This window comes from Pyrus communis, chromosome 6 (assembly GCF_041283825.1).
Source record: "Pyrus communis isolate YQ-2024b chromosome 6, ASM4128382v1, whole genome shotgun sequence".
NCBI lineage: Eukaryota > Viridiplantae > Streptophyta > Magnoliopsida > Rosales > Rosaceae > Pyrus > Pyrus communis.
Window position 1 is genome coordinate 19,000,644 of NC_142570.1, and position 20,884 is coordinate 19,021,527.

Genomic DNA, 20,884 nt, shown 5'->3' on the forward strand with positions numbered 1-20,884 from the left:
GGACTTTGTGGGCGGCAGGAGGTGCGCAATCGGGGGCTTTTCTTACTGTCAGACTCTCTCTCTCTCTTCTCTGTCTCTCTCTCTCTCTCTCTAACACAAACATTTATTTCCCTCTTCTCTCCGTTGGATTTTCCTTCTGAAATTCCATCGACCTGTAAGTTTTTTTATTTTTTATTTTTTTAAAATTTATTTATTTCCATTTATAGTTCTCTCTCGTTCTAACGCAATGCGTAGAATTCAAGCAAAATAAAATTTCTGCGATCTTATTTTTGCTTGATTAGTCACTGTAGAATTTGCAGGGAGCTCAGAAACCCTAGATCTCGTTCATTTCGTTGTTCAATTGTGTGCGTGTTGGGGTTGGATCCTTGGGATTTGTGATTTTTGAGGTTGGTTTTCGCGCGTTTTGGCTGTGGATCTCAGGCTTTTTGTTGATTCGGAGCTCCAATTTCGAGGGTTTTTTTCCTCTTCTGGATTTGGACGGATTTGAAGGGTGAATTTGCGTGTGGGATTTGGTCGATGGCTTCAAATCCTCCTCCATTTCAGGTGGAGGATCAGGCGGACGAGGATTTCTTTGATAAATTGGTTGAAGGTGATCTGGGGCCCTCTGAATCAGGCTCCGAATTCGCCCGGGGAAATGATTCCGATGATGGTATGGCGTTCGCCAGTCTGAGTATTGGTGGTTCTGTAGCTGTATCTGAGGATTCGGTCCACGAAACCAAAACTATAGCCGAAAATAAGCCGTTTGCAAATCCGAATGTTGGTGATTCTGCAGCTGTATCTGAGGATTCGGTTGCCAAACCCCAAACGAAAGACGAAAATGGTGCAGACGAGTCGAACAATGTGGTTAATAGTGACGCAGGGATTGAGTCCAATAATGCTGGGGAAGGATCCCAATTGAGGCCGGATTCGGCAGTGAGCAAGAGCAACGATTCAGGAGCTTCAGGGATTAAGGAGATAGGGTGGGGTTCGTTTTATGCCGATTCTGCGGAGAATGGGATCCATGGATTTGGATCGTACTCGGATTTTTTCAATGAATTGGGGGATGGTTCTGGGGATTTCCCCACAAAAGTAGACGAAAGTTTGAGTACTGAATCGAAAACTGTACGCAGCAATGAAGTTCAAACAGCCCGTCAAGAGGGTTTGAACCATTTGGTTAATAACGAGCAATATCAAGAGGGTCAAGCTTATGGGGCAGCTGTGGAGGAAAGCAGAAATGAGCTGGATCTAAACGGTACAGAGTATTGGGAAAGTCTCTATCCAGGGTGGAAATATGATTCCAACACGGGGCAGTGGTATCAAGTGGACAGTTTCAATGTGCCTGGGAATGCTCAAGGGAGTTTGGGCACTGATGATTGGACCACTGCTTCAGATGATAATAAAACTGTGGTTTCTTATTTGCAGCAAACAGCTCAGTCTGTTGCAGGAACTGTGACTGAAACAAGCACAACCGGCAGTTTGCCTAACTGGGATCAGGTCTCACAAGGGACTAATGGGTACCCAGAACATATGGTTTTCAATCCTGAATACCCGGGTTGGTATTATGACACGATTGCCCAAGAATGGCGTTCATTGGAAGCATATAATTCCTCTGTGCAATCAACTGCTCAGTCTCAGAATGGAAATAGTATATATAGTCAAGAGTACAGGCAAGATGGCAATTATGGGTCACAAGCGGTCGTTGGGAACCAAAGTCAAGACAGCAGCTGGGCTGGGTCTTACAGTAATTACAATCAGCAGGCTTCAAATATGTGGCAGCCTCAAACTGCATCTAAAAGTGAGGGGTTTTCAGGTTTTAGTGGAAACCAGCAAATGAGTAATTCGTTTGCTTCTACAGTTAACACGGATCAGTACAAGTCTTTAAATTCTTTCGGAGCAGTTCCTTTGTACAACAATGCAAGTCAAGGTCATGGTGAAGCTAATGGGACTGTTGGGTTCCAAGGTTTTGTGCCGGCTGGAAACTTTAGCCAGCAGCTCAATCAAGGAAATACAAAGATGAGCGAACAAACACAATTCTCAGATGATTACTTTGGCGGTCAGAAACCTGTAAGTTATTCACAACAACCTGTAAATTATTCACAACAACCTTTCCAGAGTGGCAATCAGTTTTCATATGCTCCCAGCGTAGGAAGATCATCTGCTGGCCGTCCTCCACATGCCCTAGTAACTTTTGGATTCGGTGGAAAACTCATTGTAATGAAGGACAATAGTAGCCTCAGGAATCCGTCATATGGAACCCAGGTGAGGCCTTGGAGCTCTCTCTCTTTAAGTTTAATTAAGGCTCCATTTGGTTGACAAAAGGCCGATGGAAGGAAATAAAAAGCCATATCATTTTTAGATAGTTCTTTAATCTATCACTGATTTCCTGAAATAGAAATGCAAACTAGAAATAATTGTACTCGTCATTGATAATCTGTAATAGATACTGACTCTATTATGTTTGGTCCCAAAACCGCTTGCATTTTGTCAGACTTGTTTACATTGTTCAGTGAAAGACCTAATTATACATGTTTTATTGTTATGTGAAGGATCCTGTAGGAGGCTCAGTTTCTGTCCTGAACTTGATTGAAGTTTTCACGGGAAAGACTGATGCTTCGAGTTTTGGAATGAGTACTTGTGATTATTTTCGTGCTTTGTGCCAACAGTCCTTCCCAGGTCCCTTGGTTGGAGGGAGTGTTGGAAGCAAAGAGTTGAACAAATGGATTGATGAGAGGATTGCTAACTGTGAATCACCAGACATGGACTATAGGAAAGGCAAAGTATTGAGGTTGCTTCTTTCTTTGCTGAAGATAGCTTGTCAACATTATGGAAAACTTCGATCTCCTTTTGGTACTGACACTGTATCAAGGGTAAATCACAATCCTGTCTTTTGATTTTGTTTATCATGTGAGCAACTTTAATATTCTGTATTGTTTATTTAGGATTATACTGCAAGTTTCTGCATAAGTGATTTTACTGCTAACTGTATACTTTCCACGTGCGGTGTAGCTAGGGAAGGTTGTCATGTCATGATCCACTGCATTATTGTGATAGTGTACTCTTTATAAGCCTAAAGGAAATGTTGTATGTGATAAACTGTCTGCAGTACCCTGTTACCATACTGCCTTTCTATGAAAGGTTACATTCTTATCTGTGATGCTTTAAGTTATTAGGAAAGATGTGATGGGAAATAATTTTGTATTTTGTCGGTACTAAAAGCACGAAGAGCACTACTTAAATAAATTGAAAGGCTTTTAAGATTGCATGTTATATACAGGGATGTGTAGATAATGTTCATCTTTTATGTTGTTCTCCTCGAAGTATTGGAGAAATAATGGTTGTCTTTTTTTTTATTTGGTTGCTCATAGCTTTTGAAACTTCTCTTAAGCATTTTTGGTCAGAAATCTTCTGTCAAGTTTAACTCTCATTATTTTCTCTTTTATAAGTGCCACTTAGAGATATAACTAATATGTATACTTTTGGCCTTTTTCTTTCGATAGGAAAATGATACTCCAGAATCAGCCGTTGCTAAACTTTTTGCATCTGCAAAGAGCAATAATGTACAATTTAGTGATTATGGCACTGTTAGCCACTGTGTGCAGAAAATGCCTTCAGAAGGACAAATGCGGGTATGGAATAAGCTAGTCTGATAACTTGCTCTCCCCTTCTCTCTACATGATCAAAGTTTTCAATTTTAATAAGTTTGGTTGTGTTTCTTAGGCAACTGCTTCTGAGGTACAAAATTTTCTGGTTTCTGGTAGAAAGAAAGAGGCTTTACAGTGTGCACAAGGTGGTCAGTTGTGGGGACCTGCACTTGTTATTGCTTCACAGCTTGGAGAACAGGTTTGTAGGCCATTGATGTTATAGTTTTACTCTTTTGAGGTACGTTGACGGTTTATACTGAAGGATGCGCTCTTCTCACTTTTTTTTTTTTTTTTTTTTTTTCTCTCTCTCTCTATTCCTCTGGTGGGGGGCGGGGGCGGCTTGGGGCAACTTCAGTTCTATGTGGACACTGTGAAGCAAATGGCACTCCGCCAGCTGGTTGCAGGATCACCTTTGCGGACTTTATGCCTGCTAATTGCAGGGCAACCTGCTGAAGTGTTCTCTGCAGACACTGCAGCTGAGATCAATCTTTCAGGCACTGTTAGTACATCTCAACAGCCTGCACAGGTGAGATATTCATTTTAAAACTACCTTTTGGGATAGGTGTGGTTCCTTTTTGAAAAGGAAATGGAAGAGAAAAAAGTATGTATTTAGTCTCGATAGCAATGAAAAAAAAAAAAAGAAGAGGAAACTTAGAAGAGCAAGAGGAGAGGTTCCTATAAAGGACAGAAGCTAGAATATCTGAGAGAATTGTTTCTTGGATCGGTTGGTGTTGCTTCTTATAACTATACATATAGTGAAGTTCATTTAGGGACACCGATAAGTTAATGCCGAAGTTGGTGGTACAATTAAAATAAGATTTTCTCTAATTGTATCTTCTTGTACCCATTTTTTAGCAGTTTCCTGTGCATTAAAATTCCCTTGTTTAATTTTGTACGACTATAGTTTGGTGCAAATAAAATGCTTGATGACTGGGAGGAGAATTTGGCTGTGATAACTGCAAACAGAACAAAAGATGATGAACTGGTAATTATACATCTTGGAGATTGCTTATGGAAGGATAGGAGTGAGGTATGATATTGGTACATTTAACTATTTTCCTTTTGAATATGTTAAATCTTTTTTCTCCCTTGCTCTGACATCAGTTGTGTTTCAGATTACTGCAGCACACATCTGCTATTTAGTGGCAGAAGCAAATTTTGAGTCATACTCAGATAGTGCAAGGCTATGTCTAATTGGAGCAGATCACTGGAAGTCGCCTCGTACTTATGCAAGTCCAGAAGCCATTCAGGTGCTTTCTGAGTGCTGTTATCTTTTATGCGTTGTCTCTCTGATTTTTGTTTTCAGAAACTTCTAGTGCTAGTTATTATTTGGTGCCTGAGTCGTGTCTTGCAGAATGCATGTTTCTAGAGCAGCAGTGCGAATCTGGAGCCGCGTAACTTTGTATGGTAGCTTTATCATAGGTTGCAGGGTTGAAAGTTGATGCTTTCTGTAACTTCCTAGTATTATGTATAGCAAAAGCCAGGTTGTGGACACTGTAGATCACATAATCTAGTTTCATCTCTCTTTTTAAATTTTTAACATCGCCTAATTCCTAATGGAATTTCTTGACTATTGTGTACTGTGAGATGCATTATTAACGTTGCGCCATAACCTGTTCCTTTGTCTTCCTTCCCTGTTTATTCATATGGAATGAGGCATAATAGTTGCTTAATTGAGTCTTTTATAAATTACTTTTAAAAGTAATAGAAAATTAATAAGTCCCTCGCAACCTTTTTTTTTTTATTCAAAATCTCGTAGACAATTTTCTTATCATTAAGGTCACCCTTTTTTATGGGTAGTGCTATGCACACACCCATTTTTACTTTTCACACACCCTTGTTAATTTTTGTCCATTGATCTTCTTCAATTCATTCGATCCAACGACGGCCGGAAATTGAGAGGGTTGTGTGAGAGTTAAATATAAGTGTGTGGATAGCATCACCCTTTTTTTATTAAGGACACTTTCTTTATTATTAAGTTTCTTTTTTAATTCAAAACCCTCAAGAAGTGTGACTCCTTTTTTGTTTTTTGTCTTTATAATACAAAAATGTCTTTAAAAATAAGAAAAATTGTCCAAGTGTTTTTCGAAAAAAAGTTTTGTGAGGGACTTCTTATGAGTTCTCTGTTTAAGTAATGCTCTCTGGAGCTTATACTCAGTTTTCCTTTTGTTTTTTTTTTTTGACAGAGAACTGAACTCTATGAATATTCAAGGGTGCTTGGGAACTCTCAGTTCATCCTTCTACCATTTCAGCCATATAAGCTCATATATGCGCACATGCTTGCTGAAGTTGGAAGAGTTTCTGACTCGTTGAAGTAAGCACATGCAATTATCTTCTGTTTGATATTTTACTTAAGACTTGTTTTCTTAACCAAGTTCATTTGATTCAGGTACTGTCAAACAATACTAAAGTCTTTGAAAACCGGTAGAGCACCTGAAGTGGAAACGTGGAAGCAACTAGTATTATCTCTTGAGGAGAGGATTAAAACCCATCAGCAGGTACCTTTTGTCCTGTTGTTTCTATGTTCATTGTCCTATTGTTTGTATATTCATCGTTTTTAAGCTAATATGACTAATCCTTCTGAATGCACATTCCATTTGCAGGGGGGATACTCTGTAAATTTAGTTTCTACAAAGTTTGTTGGTAAATTGCTCAACCTGTTTGATAGTACTGCACATCGTGTTGTTGGCCTACCACCACCTGCACCATCCACATCCCAAGGAAGTGCTCACAGTAATGACCATTATCAACAGCCCACGGGCCCTAGAGTTTCTAGTAGTCAATCAACAATGGCCATGTCGTCGTTAATTCCTTCTGCTTCAATGGAACCCATAAGCGACTGGACTTCTGATGGCAATAGAAAGCCAATGCACAATAGAAGTGTTTCAGAGCCAGATTTTGGTAGAACTCCAAGACAGGTGTGTCAAATTTTCCAAACGTGTAAATTTCAAATTCACTCATGTATGCTCTTACTTGGTCAACACATTTCAACACCGTATATGTGCACTTAATCACCTCTTTGATTCTGTGTGCTTGAATATGCAATTTTTGTGGCATCTTAACTCATTATGGGACCAGGTTGATTCATCAAAGCAAACTGCCTCACCTGATGGCCAAGGAAAAGCCTCAGGGGGGACTTCCCGCTTTTCTCGTTTGGGTTTCGGGTCACAGCTGTTGCAAAAGACTGTTGGTTTAGTATTAAGGCCCCGCGCGGGAAAACAGGTAGTTTATGCTTTCATATATATTAGGTTTTCCTTCAACCCCCTCCCCCTTTTTCTTTCTGTGAAATAACTACATCCATTCTTTCCTATGGTAAACCTCCTCTAATGAATTTTCTACTTGCTACTGAAGGCTAAGTTGGGTGAAACAAACAAGTTCTACTACGACGAAAAACTTAAAAGATGGGTTGAGGAAGGTGTTGAACCTCCAGCTGAAGAAGCTGCGTTGCCTCCTCCCCCAACAAGTACACCCTTTCAGAATGGTGTCTCTGATTACAACTTGAGATCTGTTTTGAAGAAAGAAGGGTCTCCTACTAAGGGCAGCCCAGATTTACAAACTTCAACCCCTCTAGGACCAACTTCAGGGACCCCACCTATTCCACCTAGCTCAAATCAATTTTCATCCCGTGCACGGTTGGGTATTCGATCCAGGTACAATATATTCCCTATCGCTCTCTCCCTACCCTTCCTCTCTTTTCTGTCAATTTTAAATCATTCCATTCAAATAGGTTCGTAATAGTCTTTTTCAGTATTCACAAAACATTACAAAGTCATTGCTTTGTTATAAGCCTTAATTTACATTAATTAATTAGAAATAATATTCCTTGAGAATCATGCCCTTTTACCAAAATTTCCCCTAATCAATGAGGGAATAAATGTGCCGGCCATAGTTTGATATTGAACTCACCATCTGGTGAGTCGAACCCAAGGACAATGAGGGAATGAATTTGACCTGAGTAAATTTTTCATGGAATCTTGGCAGATACGTTGACACATTCAACCAAGGTGGTGGAAGCCCAGCAAACTTGTTCCAGTCACCTTCTGTTCCATCCGTTAAGCCTCCCGTTGCTGCCAACGCAAAGTTTTTTATTCCCACCTTAGCATCATCAAATGAACAGGCAATGGAGGCTATTGCTGAAAGTGTACAAGAAGATGGTGCAACTAATGAAAGTCTTTCAACATCTGGTATGAATGATTCATTCCATGCTCCTCTGCCTTCATCGTCGTCATCAAATACCATGCAAAGGTTCCCAAGCATGGGTAATATTCAAAGCATGGGAGTTGCCACAAATGCCAATGGCTCCGCTCTACCCCACTCACGAAGGACGGCCTCATGGGGTGGAAGCTCCAATGATTTATTAAGCCCTCATATGAAAATGGGCGAGATAAAACCTCTAGGGGAGGCATTAGGTACGTCCCCGGTGGCTATGTTTAGGCCGAGTGAGCCTTCCCTGACACGTGCGCCAATGCATGGAGGCAGTTCTGGTGACGAACTTCATGAAGTGGAACTTTGAGCCAACGTAAAGATGTAAATATCAAGTTTTGCTCCTAGTGATCAATACAAATACTGGTGAGGTTCCTTCTGATCCTGCATCTCTCAGAAGGTAAAAATGGTGGTAGTGCCGGAAGTAAGTTCATCGAACAGGTTCTTTCTCAAAGTTGTTACTCCCCCGCGCGGTTTCTTTACTCTCGAGCCAATGTTGCATTTAAATGCCCGGGGAGTTACCACCGTCTACAGCTTTAGGGGGAGCTGGTCTTGTTTTCATTTTTCCGGTTTCTTTTAACAAAAGCCTACACGGGCGACATTGTACAGATCATTTGTTCATTTGTTTAAATACAGAAATGGTTCCTTGAAGTAGATAAAAGGGTCTACAGATCTTCTCGAGGGAAAGTGTAGTGCATTGAATTGAGAGAAAATAATTAGTCACTGTTTTGCTCTTTGCCTACGGATTTCTGTGTTTATTACTCTTTACCACATTGAATTCATACCTAAATGCCGAGGCGTATAATCTACGCGAAGGAGGAGAGAGAAGGTTTGTACTCGAGTTGCAGTGGCTTGAAGAGAGAAAAAATAGGATTAAATTTTAGTTCAGGGATGGATTCTAAATTTTAAACAAACATCAATGGATTTTAGTTCAGGGATGGATTCTAAATTTTAAACAAACATCAATGGCGTTTCTAGGGTTTCAGAAAGAAATAAAAAAAAAAAAAAAAAAAAAAAAAAAAAAAAATAATAATAAAAAAAACCAAAGACAGGAGATCCTAGAATGATTTCACTGGGAATGTGCTACCTCCCATAAAATGGGTTGGTCAAGAAAAAAGCCACAAAATGGCGACAAACGTGCAGAAACAAATACGGACTTATCCTCCAGGTCTATATACACATGAGTTAACAAATTAGTAATACAAATTGAGGGAAATTTATTCCGCAACTGAAAGCAAACGCTTTAGAACTCCGCCGAACCAGGTGCCCGGGGAAACGGAATAGTATCTCGAATGTTGTCTATCCCAGTTGCAAACTGTACAAGCCTTTCAAAACCCAAACCGAAGCCTGCATGAGGAACTGGAGAAACAAGGAAAATGGAGATCAAGTATCAAATCATTTATCTACTCGGAATACAGAAGCTTCAGAAGTATAACTATTATACATTATCCAAGGTTTTATCCTTCTCCTACAACTAGACGAATATGAAAATCTTCACCGAAACTGTTCCAGTACTCTTTATGCAGGAAGTGAACCAAGGACAATTATTTTAGGTATGGAATATTGTTATCGTACGCACAATATTGCAGCACGCGCTCGATGCTTCTATAAGAACAAAAGTGTGGAGGGCTACGAGATAATTCACAACGGCTAGATCTAATAAATTGAGTCCAGAAATAAATGTAATTTAACATATTGGATGGTGCCGGACTCTACATCATAGCAGCCAGCAATATTTTATCACTGCAACAGTCATTAAACAGTGCCTACTTTCAAATTTGCCCTCTCCATGTCTAACTGTGCCACTTGAGTCAGGTATAAGTTTTGGTGAGAGAACATGAAAAGAAAAGGATTGTAGAAGAACAAGATCGGTGGGTGGGATGTGTATAGTTGGGTGTTCGAGTCAGTATATTTAGGCACATTGTGGGGGATAATGAGGGTGGAAGAATGTCTCCGTATGTTTTTTAAATTCAAGCTCAGATTTTCTAATTGAGTAGAAGCACATGATTCTAAACAGTCAGCAAATAGAGTACCTGAACCGTAACGACGCAAATCAAGATACCACCAGTAGCTTTCCTTCTCCAGCTTTAATTCATCCAACCGATCTTCTAAATATTCAAGCCTCTCTTCTCTCTGGCTTCCACCAATAAGCTCGCCAACCTGACAGAAGTACATCAATATACAGGGCAAAACAAAATTAACTATTGCCGTGGACAACACCAGCTAACTAAGGGAAACAATCTAGGAATGACAAGATATGTTACTAATACTGAATGACATGAAATTAGCCAAATGTTGACGGACGTGTCTGTGAAGACTTTCTTGTCACAATGCTGTGTCAGCACACGAGATATTAAACTAAAGGCTGTTGACAAAATTAATACAAAAATTCACACGAGGACACAGTTTAGCAGTATAACTAAATACATGACAAATGCAACCCTCCCAAAATAAAGTAAGCATCTTACTCTTGTTGCTTCTTTCCACCCATTTAGTAAATAAGACCATGCTTGCCAGGTCTTGTCATGTTTCTGTCTTCGTCTTATCTTACGTTATGTGGTCTTAGTCAACAGCCAACCCAAAAAACATAAGTTGCCACTATAGACCTGACTCTGACTAATTGCCTCAACACGACTGACTGCTGAGCCAAAAACCTTGGGGTTTTACAACATTTTCCTTTTATTATCATTGGTAATTCACTGATCAACTCAAATAATGCATTTTCAGGCCTTTTACAACTAAGAATAACATCATATATATATATATATATATATATATATTTGTAATGAGGAGTTGAAAAGTACGTATGACATGTCAGCATACCCGCTAAAATAAATTTCAAACCAAATTTTATTAACAGATATTTAGAGGGCAGCTATAATAGAAATGAAATGGTAGACGCTAAGATTACCCGAGGAACCAACATATCCATTGCTGCGACAGTCTTTCCATCATCATTTTGCCGCATGTAAAATGCTTTGATCTCCTGAAATGGTAATGTGTCTTGAATGCTTCAGAACAGTAATTCGATAAATGGAATTAAATGTCATAATTAGTTTTTCCTTTCTACCATAGATGAGAAAAAAGTAGAACAGAGGGTTTCATGCCTTTGGATAATCTCTGACAATTACAGGGCATCCCCTAAATGCCTCTTCAGTTAAATAACGTTCATGCTCACTCTGCAAATCACAACCCCACTTGACCTGATAATAAATGTTGAATAGGAGTTCAGAATATAAGGTCGAAAACATTCTGAAAGTTAAACAGTGATAAAGAATAGTAGTATTGCTACAAATGTACCAGTATACAACGATGGAACTAAACACTATCTTTTGTAACCAGAGAACACTACATGAAAACTGACTCAAATGTTTTAAGAACTGAAAATTTCTCAAATAAAAAAATAAAACAAATTATGAGTGTCTTCTGACTCACTGAATTTAATCAACCAAGTTTTTCTTTTTCTAAAGTATTCTTAAAGAGGCATCATCCAATATCATGAAACATCGGCCTAAGTCACCATTCACATGCATAATGCTGTCTATTATCAAAATGTCAGAAAGTAGCAATCCAGTGGGAGGCTATCCAAACTATACATGTCAATAACATTACTGCCACTGGTACCTGGCCCAGGACTTGTTTGGAAGTGCTTTTAAAATGGCTGAAAGCGCTTTTGGTGGAAGTATTTTTGAGTACCGGAAAAACTTTTAAGTGCTTCCAGCAAGAAGCACCAATTATGTTCTTCTTAGAGAAAGAACTTTTAAGTGCTTTTTCAGGATTCACTTGCATTTTTACTAAGAATTAGTTCCAAAAGCAACCTCATCAAAAGCACTTTCGGTAATTTTAAAAGCACTTCCAAAAGAGCCTCCAAAAAGTAGCAAGCAATTTTATGGTTACTGGAAGATTTAAATATTAACTAAATCTTCTCAAAAAGCTCTGAGGAGAAATGGTTACGATAAAGTCAAATTATAGTGTTGTACACAAATAGGTCCACAGAAGACTATTGAAGGCTATCTGTACAGGTTACACTACATACACACTAAAACATTGTTGACTTAGATAACCATCATAGAGAAATTAGTTCACAACAGAGCGGTAACATTATTTGTTAAAAGCTTTAAGTAGTTGGCCATACTGGGAATTCAAATTTCTTATTTGCTTTAAGAAGAAGTTCGACTGCATCAGTATAAGTCAACTGCACGAAGTCCTTCTCAGCCACATCCTGTTGATGGATGCACAAAGAGAGAGAGAGAGAGAGAGAGAGAGAGAGAGAGAGAGAGAGAGAGAAAGAGAGAGAGAGGAAAGAGAATGAGGGACAATGATTAATGGAACCTTGGAAAACAAGCCATTTAGCTTAGTCATCACATGAATACCCATTTCAGGAAAAAAAAAAAAAACAAAAACAAAAACAAAATATATGGAGCGAATTTATGTATAACATAAAATGAGGACAAGTTACAGCAAGAGGTCATACACTCAATCGACCAATGATTCCTTTCTCAATCCAAGTGTTGAAAAATTCCATGTCTTCCTTGCAATTTTCGAGGATGTGTCTCACCTTCAAGCATGGAAGTAGATGTTACTCTAAAATCCAAAATAACAATATCTTGACAACTTTACCACGCTGGTGAGTTTGCAAGAACATGGTCAGACAGTAGTGTTGAGGAAATAGCTTTGAAAGGTAACATACTACATACTGGAGATAGGCACTTGCACAGGCCATGTCATCATTCAGATCAGCAAATGCAAGTTCCGGTTCAATCATCTTAACCAAGGCAGAATAGGGAAAAAATTATCAGAAAAATACAACCAAAACAGCTAAAGTAAAGAAACGGATGTGTATGAAGAAAAGAGAGCTAAATTTACCCAAAATTCAGCCAGGTGCCTAGAAGTGTTGGAATTTTCAGCCCGAAATGTGGGCCCAAATGTATATACCTGGAAAAACGATGCATGGATTTATCTTGGAAAAAATTACACTGATTGTGATTCCGATCGGTAAAGTGAGGATAAGAACCAATGCAGTTAAGAAAATACATACATCAGACAGAGCAGTAGCATAGGTTTCAGCATTGAGTTGGCCAGAGACAGTCAAAAATGCTGGCTTCCCAAAAAAATCCTGACATCAAAATAGTGAAATGAAAACTCACAAATGGAAGTCACAACAACGGAAATTAACAAGATGACCCTGTTTCTTTGGTCATTTTCAAATATTATCAAGCCCAGTCTTACTGGAAGTAACAGATTCAAATGAATTTCGAACACTTCTCCTGTTATTAAACACAGAGCAAGAAGGGATGACATAGTATAATTAACAACAATTTCATCATTAATACAAAACTGCACTTTTGAGTTTACAACCTCTTTTGTAGTTGCACAATGTAAAAACCTCCCAACACCAAATAGCAAAATTAAACTGTTATTTACTATGGATAGTTTACCGTCGTCTACAGATTTGAGTCTCAATTTCTCGACAGTCTACATCCTGGATAACATCATTGAGGGTTCCTTGAGATATTAAATTTGTATACTAGGAAATCAATCTTGAAGTTTATCTAACTTACTAGTATAACAGTGCCATTTAATTTGGTAATACCACATGAAGCCAAATGACCTCATATTAATTCACCATGAATTTAATTTGATAAGATTCAAACATCATATGAAGTCCAAATAAGATATGGGGAAATTCAAAACGCAAAGCACCACGCCATAATTTTTATAAATTAAAGTATTAAATATTTATAAATATCTAAGGTACTTTTCTTGATTCCCTTTACCTATGCATAAGAATATACTTTGCTTAGTTATAACTTAGAATATGGAAATTCATCCAACTCACTTGTGACCAATCAACTAGGCCATCCTTCGATTTTGGAATGCCATCCACAGGAGAATGAGAGGCTTCTCTAGAACTTGGAATCTGTTCATTAAACAAATACAAGAGTTAACAGAAGTATTTAGCAACATACAGCAGATTTAAAATCAATGGCAGTAGAAGAAGACTAAATGCAGTACTAATATTCTAAGTGGCCTCTTAGCTATATATCTCCAAGGAGGCACTAGGATACAAGGAAACAATTAAGGAAACAAATAAATTCAGTTCAAGGTAGAATATTTTCCTTGGAAAAACATACACGTATAACATAGAGAGGGAAATATTCTCGTGGCACACAGTATGGAAAACATAAAATTGTTCATTTCGTTAGGCTAAAACTGGACAACACATTCAGGGAAGAACCAACTGAATTAATAATCTAAATTCAGTGTGGCGGCATAATCTTCTTATGTTACCAGACTATCTTTTGAAATTTTAATGTATAAATATTACGTAAGGGTTTGTCTGAATAGCATATAAAACAAGAAAGGAGTGAATAAACATGCTGCATAGGGTCGTGTTATTTCAGCAGTTCAGAGGAACAGCAATCTTTGAACCAAAACATAATAAATTAACTTTTAATCCACAGCGCTCACCAAAGAGACTACTTTTGAAATTTTAATGTATAAATATTATGTAAGGGTTTGTCAGAATAGCATATAAAACAAGAACGGAGTGAATAAACATGCTCCATAGGGTCGTGTTATTTCAGCAGTTCAGAGGAACAGCAATCTTTGAACCAAAACATAATAAATTAACTTTTAATCCACAGTGCTCACCAAAGTAGTCACACAAAATTGTTCACCTGCTCCTTCACAATCTGAAGCAGTAATGATGGGACTGGAAACCCATACAAATCCATTTTCCTGGAAAAACTTGTGAGTAGCATATGCCAAAGCATTTCTCACTCTTGCAACCTAAAATCATCACGTAAAAAAAGTAAAGATAATTGAAGAAGACACCATAACTCCAAAAGCAAATATTCAAAGACGCACATAAATTGTTTGCCATGCCGGAGTTGTCATTCTCAGTCAGTTAAGGATATATCTCAAAGTAATTATTACTGAATTCAAGCCTAAACATACCATTACAGATTGATGCACTAAATACATTGGAGCAGCAATTGAAAATACGAGGTTAAGTAAGTGAGTTACTATTGGAAAAGTAAACATATAAAAAAAATTGGAGTTTTGAAAAAAGCATTGCATGATATTACAAAACTGCACGATCTGTCACTTCAGCTTGAGCAAATACATGCTAAAACAAAATTTACTGAGGCAACCATCAAAGGTCAGTTTCACACAGCTCACTTTGAACTGAAAATTAGCAATCACCAATATCCTAATGCATTGTTTAATGTCTCACCAATACATTTAAAATAAAATTCTAGTTTGATAAGTAACCAAACTGTGAGATGAAACAACCAAAACAATTAAGACATAAATGGAAGGCTGATTTGAACACCAATCAACTACAAAGAGACCTGTCTAAAATGGAGCGATGACAACATATGGCAAGTTAGATAAAATAAAAGAAAATAGAAGCATAAAACCTAAAAAGATTAATGGAACTAATGGCATTTGTAACTGTAGTGAAACAGTAAGAAACAAAGGAAATGACAGCACATACCGCACCAAAAGTATTTGTTCTCGGCCGAAGATGAGCTTTTGTTCTCAAAAATTCTCTACTGACCCTTTTCTTTTGGATGGGATACGAAGGATCACTCTTTCCAACCTACAAGATGGAGAACGTTAACAATTATTCTATTTGTTTGGTTAGCAAAGTAGAAGCTTGTGTGATTTCACATGAAATGCAGATCAGTATTTACATATATAAAGAAGCAATTCTATATTTTCTGTTTCCACTTATCAAGGTCATTTTGTCAGAGAGAGACTCCATTGCAGCTTATAATCATAATTTAAAGTTGATAATTAGAATCTTCTCTCTTTGTTCAGTAAAGATTAACGATCTACATGAATAACATTCGTTATGGTAGTTAGAACTTAGATGCATGGAAGCAACAACACAACTGACTTGGAATCTACCAGAAATAAGAGAGCCATCAAGCAACACATAAATGACAGGAAATACTAACCAGAACAATTTTGTTGACCTTCAATTCCACTTTCTGTTTTGATCCTTGGCTGGCAGATATTATCCCTTGCACCCATATTGATGCACCAGTTGTGATTGAGCCAGATTCTACCTATCAATAAGCTCCACAGCTTGAAGTAAAGACATGATGGTATGCCACATATTCCATTAAATTATCAGGAAATTAATATCCCCATAAAAATTTGCTTACTTCATCGAATAAGGGTTACAGAACAAACGCACATTCATATAGATAGAACTCTTCTCTTCAGCCAATGAATGCAGATAGAACTCGTTCAACCCAAATAAAGTGATCACAAACATACATAACCAATAGTTATTACACGAAAATCAAGTTGTGGGCTAACCCAAGTGGCTTACAACTCATTGGTGTGAAGTAAAATTACAAGCAAATACAAAAATTATAAGCACATATCTGTTGTACTTTTATGCGCAAGCGGAAGCAAATTCTAACAAAGTACCAAATATCAACGTTGTAGGCGAAAGCTAAAACAAACAATCTCAAAAGAACACAAGAGATTTACGTGATTCAACGCCAAATACAAAAATTATAAGCACATATATACATGGACAGAAACACACATTTTGCTAAACAGTGATTAGTAACAGTACCTGATCATAACCTTCAGCATCTGAGCCCAATACACATTGCATGTTTGAGAGACACGACCCATCATTAACCTAAATGTGCAAAATTTAACACCAAACTCATATTATTAAGCCACAAATAAAACATTTTTTGTTAATTCGATCGATCTTCCAATCTAATCTAAAGTACGAGGCGTCAAATTCAGGTGCAAATTGTAACTGAAACATTAGGGGAAAAGAAAGGTTGCATGAATTATGCTGTTGCTATTACCTCAATGAATGTAACGCTGCTTTGAACTCGGAGAGTACGAACCCAACCCATAACCACCAAGCTCTGGCCCAGGCGCTCGAGCCCCTCATCGGACCCTCCCTTGACATCCACAACCTTGAGCTTCTTCCTGAACTCCCCAACTCTGTTGTTGCCGCCTTCGGACCTCCGCTCTTCAGCAATTTCCGGTTTCGTCCTCTCGGCAGCTCCGCCGGAGTGAAGAGCTGCGGAGATGAGGGTACAGAAGGACCTCCGGCGAGGGACGGCGGCGGCGCCGGAGAGGCGGGGAAGAAATGGCGGGAAAATTGGAGTTGGGGTGCGGCAGGGAAGTGGGGTTCTGGGGTAGAAGGAGAGGAGCCGGAGGGTGGAGTAGGGATTGAACCGGAGAGAAGGGGATGGTGCTAAGGCAGCAGCCATTTTTTCTGCTGGAGTGGTGCTTTTGATATCCACTCGCACTTTCGTGTGGTCTCGACAAAATTAGAGGGAGAATCAATCATGTGTTCGCTGCTAAAACGAGTAGGGTGCGGTGTTGATTTGGTTCGATTTGGTTTGGTTCGGTTTAGTTAGGTTTTCTTCGAAGGCGAATCGAGATCATATTACGGGCACGGATTTGGATAGGGACTGGCTCAGCTATATGAAAAAAATTAATATATTAGGTACATAGTTGCCGCGCTTTACTGTCGAAACAAAAAACAATCATGCATATGCACTCTAGTGGAAGTTCGATCTCTCTCTTCTAACTCACTAACGTTAATCAGTGGTGGAGCCAATGTAAGGGCATTGGCTGCTGCTTTTCCAATAACATATAAATGCCTATTTCGTTTGACCCTGTACCAACTAGATAAACGAAATAAAGAGACCTTTAATCAAATATTCTTTAAATTGACACAAACTAAAATTGCATTGGTTGTGTTCTTTTTCACTTAAAAGAAATTTAGCATACTAATTCTCAAACAAGTGAAAGACTTTAATCCACGCAGACTTCATATCTCCTAATTCGAAGCTTCTCTGGTGTTCAAGTTCGGTCAGGCATCCTTCATTGTACTTGATTGTATCACGGAATCCCACATGATGTATATTTCTCATCTTGGGCTTGTTGGGACTTTTAGGGTGCGTTTGTTGCACCAGACTGTCTCGGATTGGACTAGCTTCAGGGACTAAGCTGGACTGGCTTAGACTAGACTAAGCTGGACTGATTTAGTGAAGCGTTTGGTGCATCGTCGGACTAAGAAGCAGGACTACAAAATTTGATGCGAGATTTATACGCACACAAATTAAACCCTCTTTTTGACAATTGTAGTAAGTATGTAAGTAGGGATCGTTCTAGACCGGGGATTAGGAGGGATTGCAAATCACTTGGAAACTGACTCAAAAACGTAAAATAAAGTTTAAAACACTAAACTAAACTCAAAGAATGCGAAACTAAACGCTTAAAACACTAAAACAAACCAAAAGACTCAAACATCACCCAAAACACTCAAAACTGCCTTAAAATCACTTTCTGGGCAGTTTTGAGCACTTTGGTGAATTTGGACGAATTTGTGTAACAAAATGAATCAAAACACTTATAAACACAAACTAAGATACTTTCTAACTAAATTGGACAATAAAGTAAAGGGGGATTTGGTTTTTGATGAAATTAAATAAAATGCACAGATTTAAATTAAAACAGATAGTAAAGATGGATGTGATGAAATTGAATGGATGGGAACCTAGCTAAGGGGTTCATCTCCATATATGTTATACTTGCGTAATAAAATGATTTCCAATTGCATTTCAATAAACCATGAATTCTCAACACCCCAAGTTAACCGTGATGCACTAATTAACCTTCAAGTCTTCCTAACGTTGTTGAATTGGATGGGTTAGCGCATACACAATTCAAAACATTCCCCACAAGTCCCCTACATGATTGCATAATAGAGATACAAGCAAGAATCATTACGCTCTATGAAAATTATAAGTGTTGACAAGGCATTCGTTACTATGATTGAATGAAACTTATGCCAAGAATTCGTTTAACGCGATTGTTTATAAGCAACCTCCACTACTTGTGAATATAAGTTCGTAACTATTAGGTGAAACTCACTTATATTCTAGCGTCATATTCATGCATGAAAATTAAGCGTGCACTCTCAATAAACATACATAGATAAGTTATCAATCAAACGGTTAAACAAATTGAATCCACAACTTATGAAACGCAATTAGAAGTAATCAAATCAAAATGCAAGCATAAACATATATTTCGAATTCCCCCCTAACCAAGGGGGGTTTAGTTCCTTATACGTACAAAACAAAGAGAATCAAAGAAACACCTAAACATTCCAACAACTCAAACTTGAATTGTATGAACGTTTATGCCCTCTTCTCTTCCATTCCTCATTCGTACAAAACAAAGAGTACTGAAATTAAACATTGAAATCAAAGAAACACCTAAACATTCCAACAACTCAAACTTGAATTGTATGAACGTTTAGGCCCTCTTCTCTTCCTCTTCGTTGTAGCACAAGGTCTAAGGATAGTTTGATGGTGTGAATGGTTTGGGGAGTGGTGTTTGGATTAATAGGGAAGGCACGGCAACAAGGGGTTTGTTGCTTGGTGAATTTCTGAATATGGAAGAGTGAATGAGAATGAATGGATGAAATTATGGTTGTGATGGGCACGGCCCCAAGGGACCAATTTCTGTGATGGAAGAGTGTGTATGAATTGTGGCTGCAATGGATGCTTATTTATAGGTGAAATGGGGGGAACATGACAGCTAGGAGGGAATGTGGCTGCATGTTTGAATGATTAAAGGATGCATGTGGGTTGGAAATGCATGTGCAATGAATATGTGGTTGCATGTGCAAGGGGACAATCTGGAAGTGAAGGTGAATGTGCACGGCAATGATGGGGAAAAATGGGCTGGAATGTGTGGTGGATGATTAAGAGTGCATGTGGGTGTTTGGTGGCTGAAATGATGAAGTGGGAAGTGCATGTGGCTGCAATGGTAAAGGATGGGAGTGCATGTGCATGGCAAAGAGGGGGTTAATGATTGAATGCATATGGCTGAATGCAAAGTGAATGAATAATGAATTGGGAAAGCATGTGCAAAAGGGGAATGCATGTGGCTGCAAGGTGTGAATGATTATGAGTGCATGTGCAATGTTTTAAAGGATGGAATGATGGAGGAACAAGTGCATGTGAATGCATGGTGATAACATGTGCACGGTTTTGGTTGGAATGCAAGGGAATGTGCTGAAATGATGGTTTCTTTGGTGATGAATGTGGCTGCAAGGTGTAGATGATTATGGGTATGATAAGTGATAAGTGTATGGTTATGATAAGTGATAAGTGTATGGTTATGATAAGTGATAAGTGTATGGTTATGATAAGTGATAAGTGGTTATGATAAGTGATAAGTGGTTATGATAAGTGATATGATATGTGGTGGTGCACGGCATAAGGGAATTGGAAAGGTTTAAATGTCCTAAAACTAAAGGGAACAAGGTTCCAACACTTTGGTCTTCAATTAGGTCTTCAATTTCGTCCAACACTTTGGCTCCAAGCATAAGCTATCCATCCTTAGCCCAAAAGTGCTCCAAAAGTCTCCAAAATGCATCTTTTTGCTCCTTTAGCCCTTTGGACCTACAAACACACGAAAATAGCTTAAAGTACTAAAATAACTAAAGAAACATAACGTAAATGCACGAGAACAAGCCATTTAAGTCGCATGAATATGCTCCTATCAGGTGCGTTTGTTGCACCAGACTGTCTCAGATTGGACTAGCTTCAGGGACTAAGCTGGACTGGCTTAGACTAGACTAAGCTGGACTGATTTAGTGAAGCGTTTGGTGCATCGTCAGACTAAGAAGCAGGACTACAATATTATATTATTTTATATTAATTTAATATATATTAATTAATATTTTATTATTACTTTATCTTTTTCCTTCTTTTTTTTTTCCTAGAATCATCCTTCTCCAATATCTGTAACCTTCATTTTTCACTCCACCTCTTCATCTCCCTTTCCCTTTTTCCCCATTTTTGTCTCTCTGCCTCTCCCTCCTATTTCCCTTTTCTCCCCATTTTTGCCCCACCTTTTTTTTGGGGTCATGTTTTGCAGAAAGACACAATCTTTGAGAGACCCATAGGAGGGAAAGAGAGAGATATCGAAATCAAGGGTTGCTTTCTTGCATGTTTTGGTTCTTCCAAAAACAAAAAATGCAGGAG

General features: G+C 38.4%; 2 protein-coding genes across 6 annotated transcripts; one reads left to right on the forward strand and one right to left on the reverse strand.

Annotated features, from left to right (window-relative positions):
* LOC137711369 (protein transport protein SEC16B homolog) lies at nucleotides 1-8,565 on the forward strand. Of its 4 annotated transcripts, none has more exons than XM_068450603.2 (14): nucleotides 1-154; nucleotides 300-2,238; nucleotides 2,526-2,846; nucleotides 3,477-3,605; nucleotides 3,697-3,819; nucleotides 3,976-4,146; nucleotides 4,525-4,650; nucleotides 4,736-4,870; nucleotides 5,807-5,934; nucleotides 6,010-6,118; nucleotides 6,224-6,538; nucleotides 6,699-6,842; nucleotides 6,972-7,270; nucleotides 7,602-8,565. In XM_068450603.2, the coding sequence occupies exons 2-14, from the start codon at nucleotides 517-519 to the stop codon at nucleotides 8,131-8,133; spliced, it is 4,254 nt and encodes a 1,417-aa protein (XP_068306704.2). In that variant the 5' UTR covers nucleotides 1-154; nucleotides 300-516; the 3' UTR covers nucleotides 8,134-8,565. The 4 variants fall into 4 exon arrangements, with proteins under 4 accessions (XP_068306704.2, XP_068306701.2, XP_068306702.2 ...); XM_068450601.2 differs by having other exon boundaries at nucleotides 9-154; nucleotides 282-2,238; XM_068450602.2 differs by having other exon boundaries at nucleotides 10-154; nucleotides 291-2,238.
* A 309-nt stretch (nucleotides 8,566-8,874) lies between these two features.
* Nucleotides 8,875-17,275, reverse strand: NS1 (Class II aminoacyl-tRNA and biotin synthetases superfamily protein). 2 transcript variants are annotated; one of them, XM_068450604.2, is made up of 15 exons: nucleotides 16,673-17,275; nucleotides 16,426-16,494; nucleotides 15,794-15,904; nucleotides 15,328-15,432; nucleotides 14,478-14,615; nucleotides 13,663-13,743; nucleotides 12,862-12,939; nucleotides 12,690-12,758; nucleotides 12,514-12,588; nucleotides 12,298-12,381; nucleotides 11,959-12,045; nucleotides 10,931-11,026; nucleotides 10,735-10,809; nucleotides 9,857-9,983; nucleotides 8,875-9,182 (listed from the first exon to the last, which is right to left on the reverse strand). In XM_068450604.2, the coding sequence occupies exons 1-15, from the start codon at nucleotides 17,084-17,086 to the stop codon at nucleotides 9,067-9,069; spliced, it is 1,725 nt and encodes a 574-aa protein (XP_068306705.2). In that variant the 5' UTR covers nucleotides 17,087-17,275; the 3' UTR covers nucleotides 8,875-9,066. The 2 variants fall into 2 exon arrangements, with proteins under 2 accessions (XP_068306705.2, XP_088551985.1); XM_088695859.1 differs by lacking the exon at nucleotides 11,959-12,045 and having other exon boundaries at nucleotides 16,673-17,209.
* Between the last annotated feature and the right edge of the window lie 3,609 nt (nucleotides 17,276-20,884).

What these genes read in the sequence shown, in the direction of transcription:
- LOC137711369 (XM_068450600.2), top strand. Translation starts at nt 517, where the DNA reads ATGGCTTCAAATCCTCCTCCATTTCAGGTGGAGGATCAGGCGGACGAG. An exon ending in ATCCGTCATATGGAACCCAG is followed by an intron (nt 2,239 to 2,525) that starts GTGAGGCCTTGG and finishes TGTTATGTGAAG; the next exon opens with GATCCTGTAGGAGGCTCAGT. An exon ending in GGATTAAAACCCATCAGCAG is followed by an intron (nt 6,119 to 6,223) that starts GTACCTTTTGTC and finishes TTCCATTTGCAG; the next exon opens with GGGGGATACTCTGTAAATTT.
- NS1 (XM_068450604.2), bottom strand. Translation starts at nt 17,086, where the DNA reads ATGGCTGCTGCCTTAGCACCATCCCCTTCTCTCCGGTTCAATCCCTAC. An exon ending in GGCACCTGGCTGAATTTTGG is followed by an intron (nt 12,589 to 12,689) that starts GTAAATTTAGCT and finishes GCCTTGGTTAAG; the next exon opens with ATGATTGAACCGGAACTTGC. An exon ending in TTGTCAGAGATTATCCAAAG is followed by an intron (nt 10,810 to 10,930) that starts GCATGAAACCCT and finishes TTACCATTTCAG; the next exon opens with GAGATCAAAGCATTTTACAT.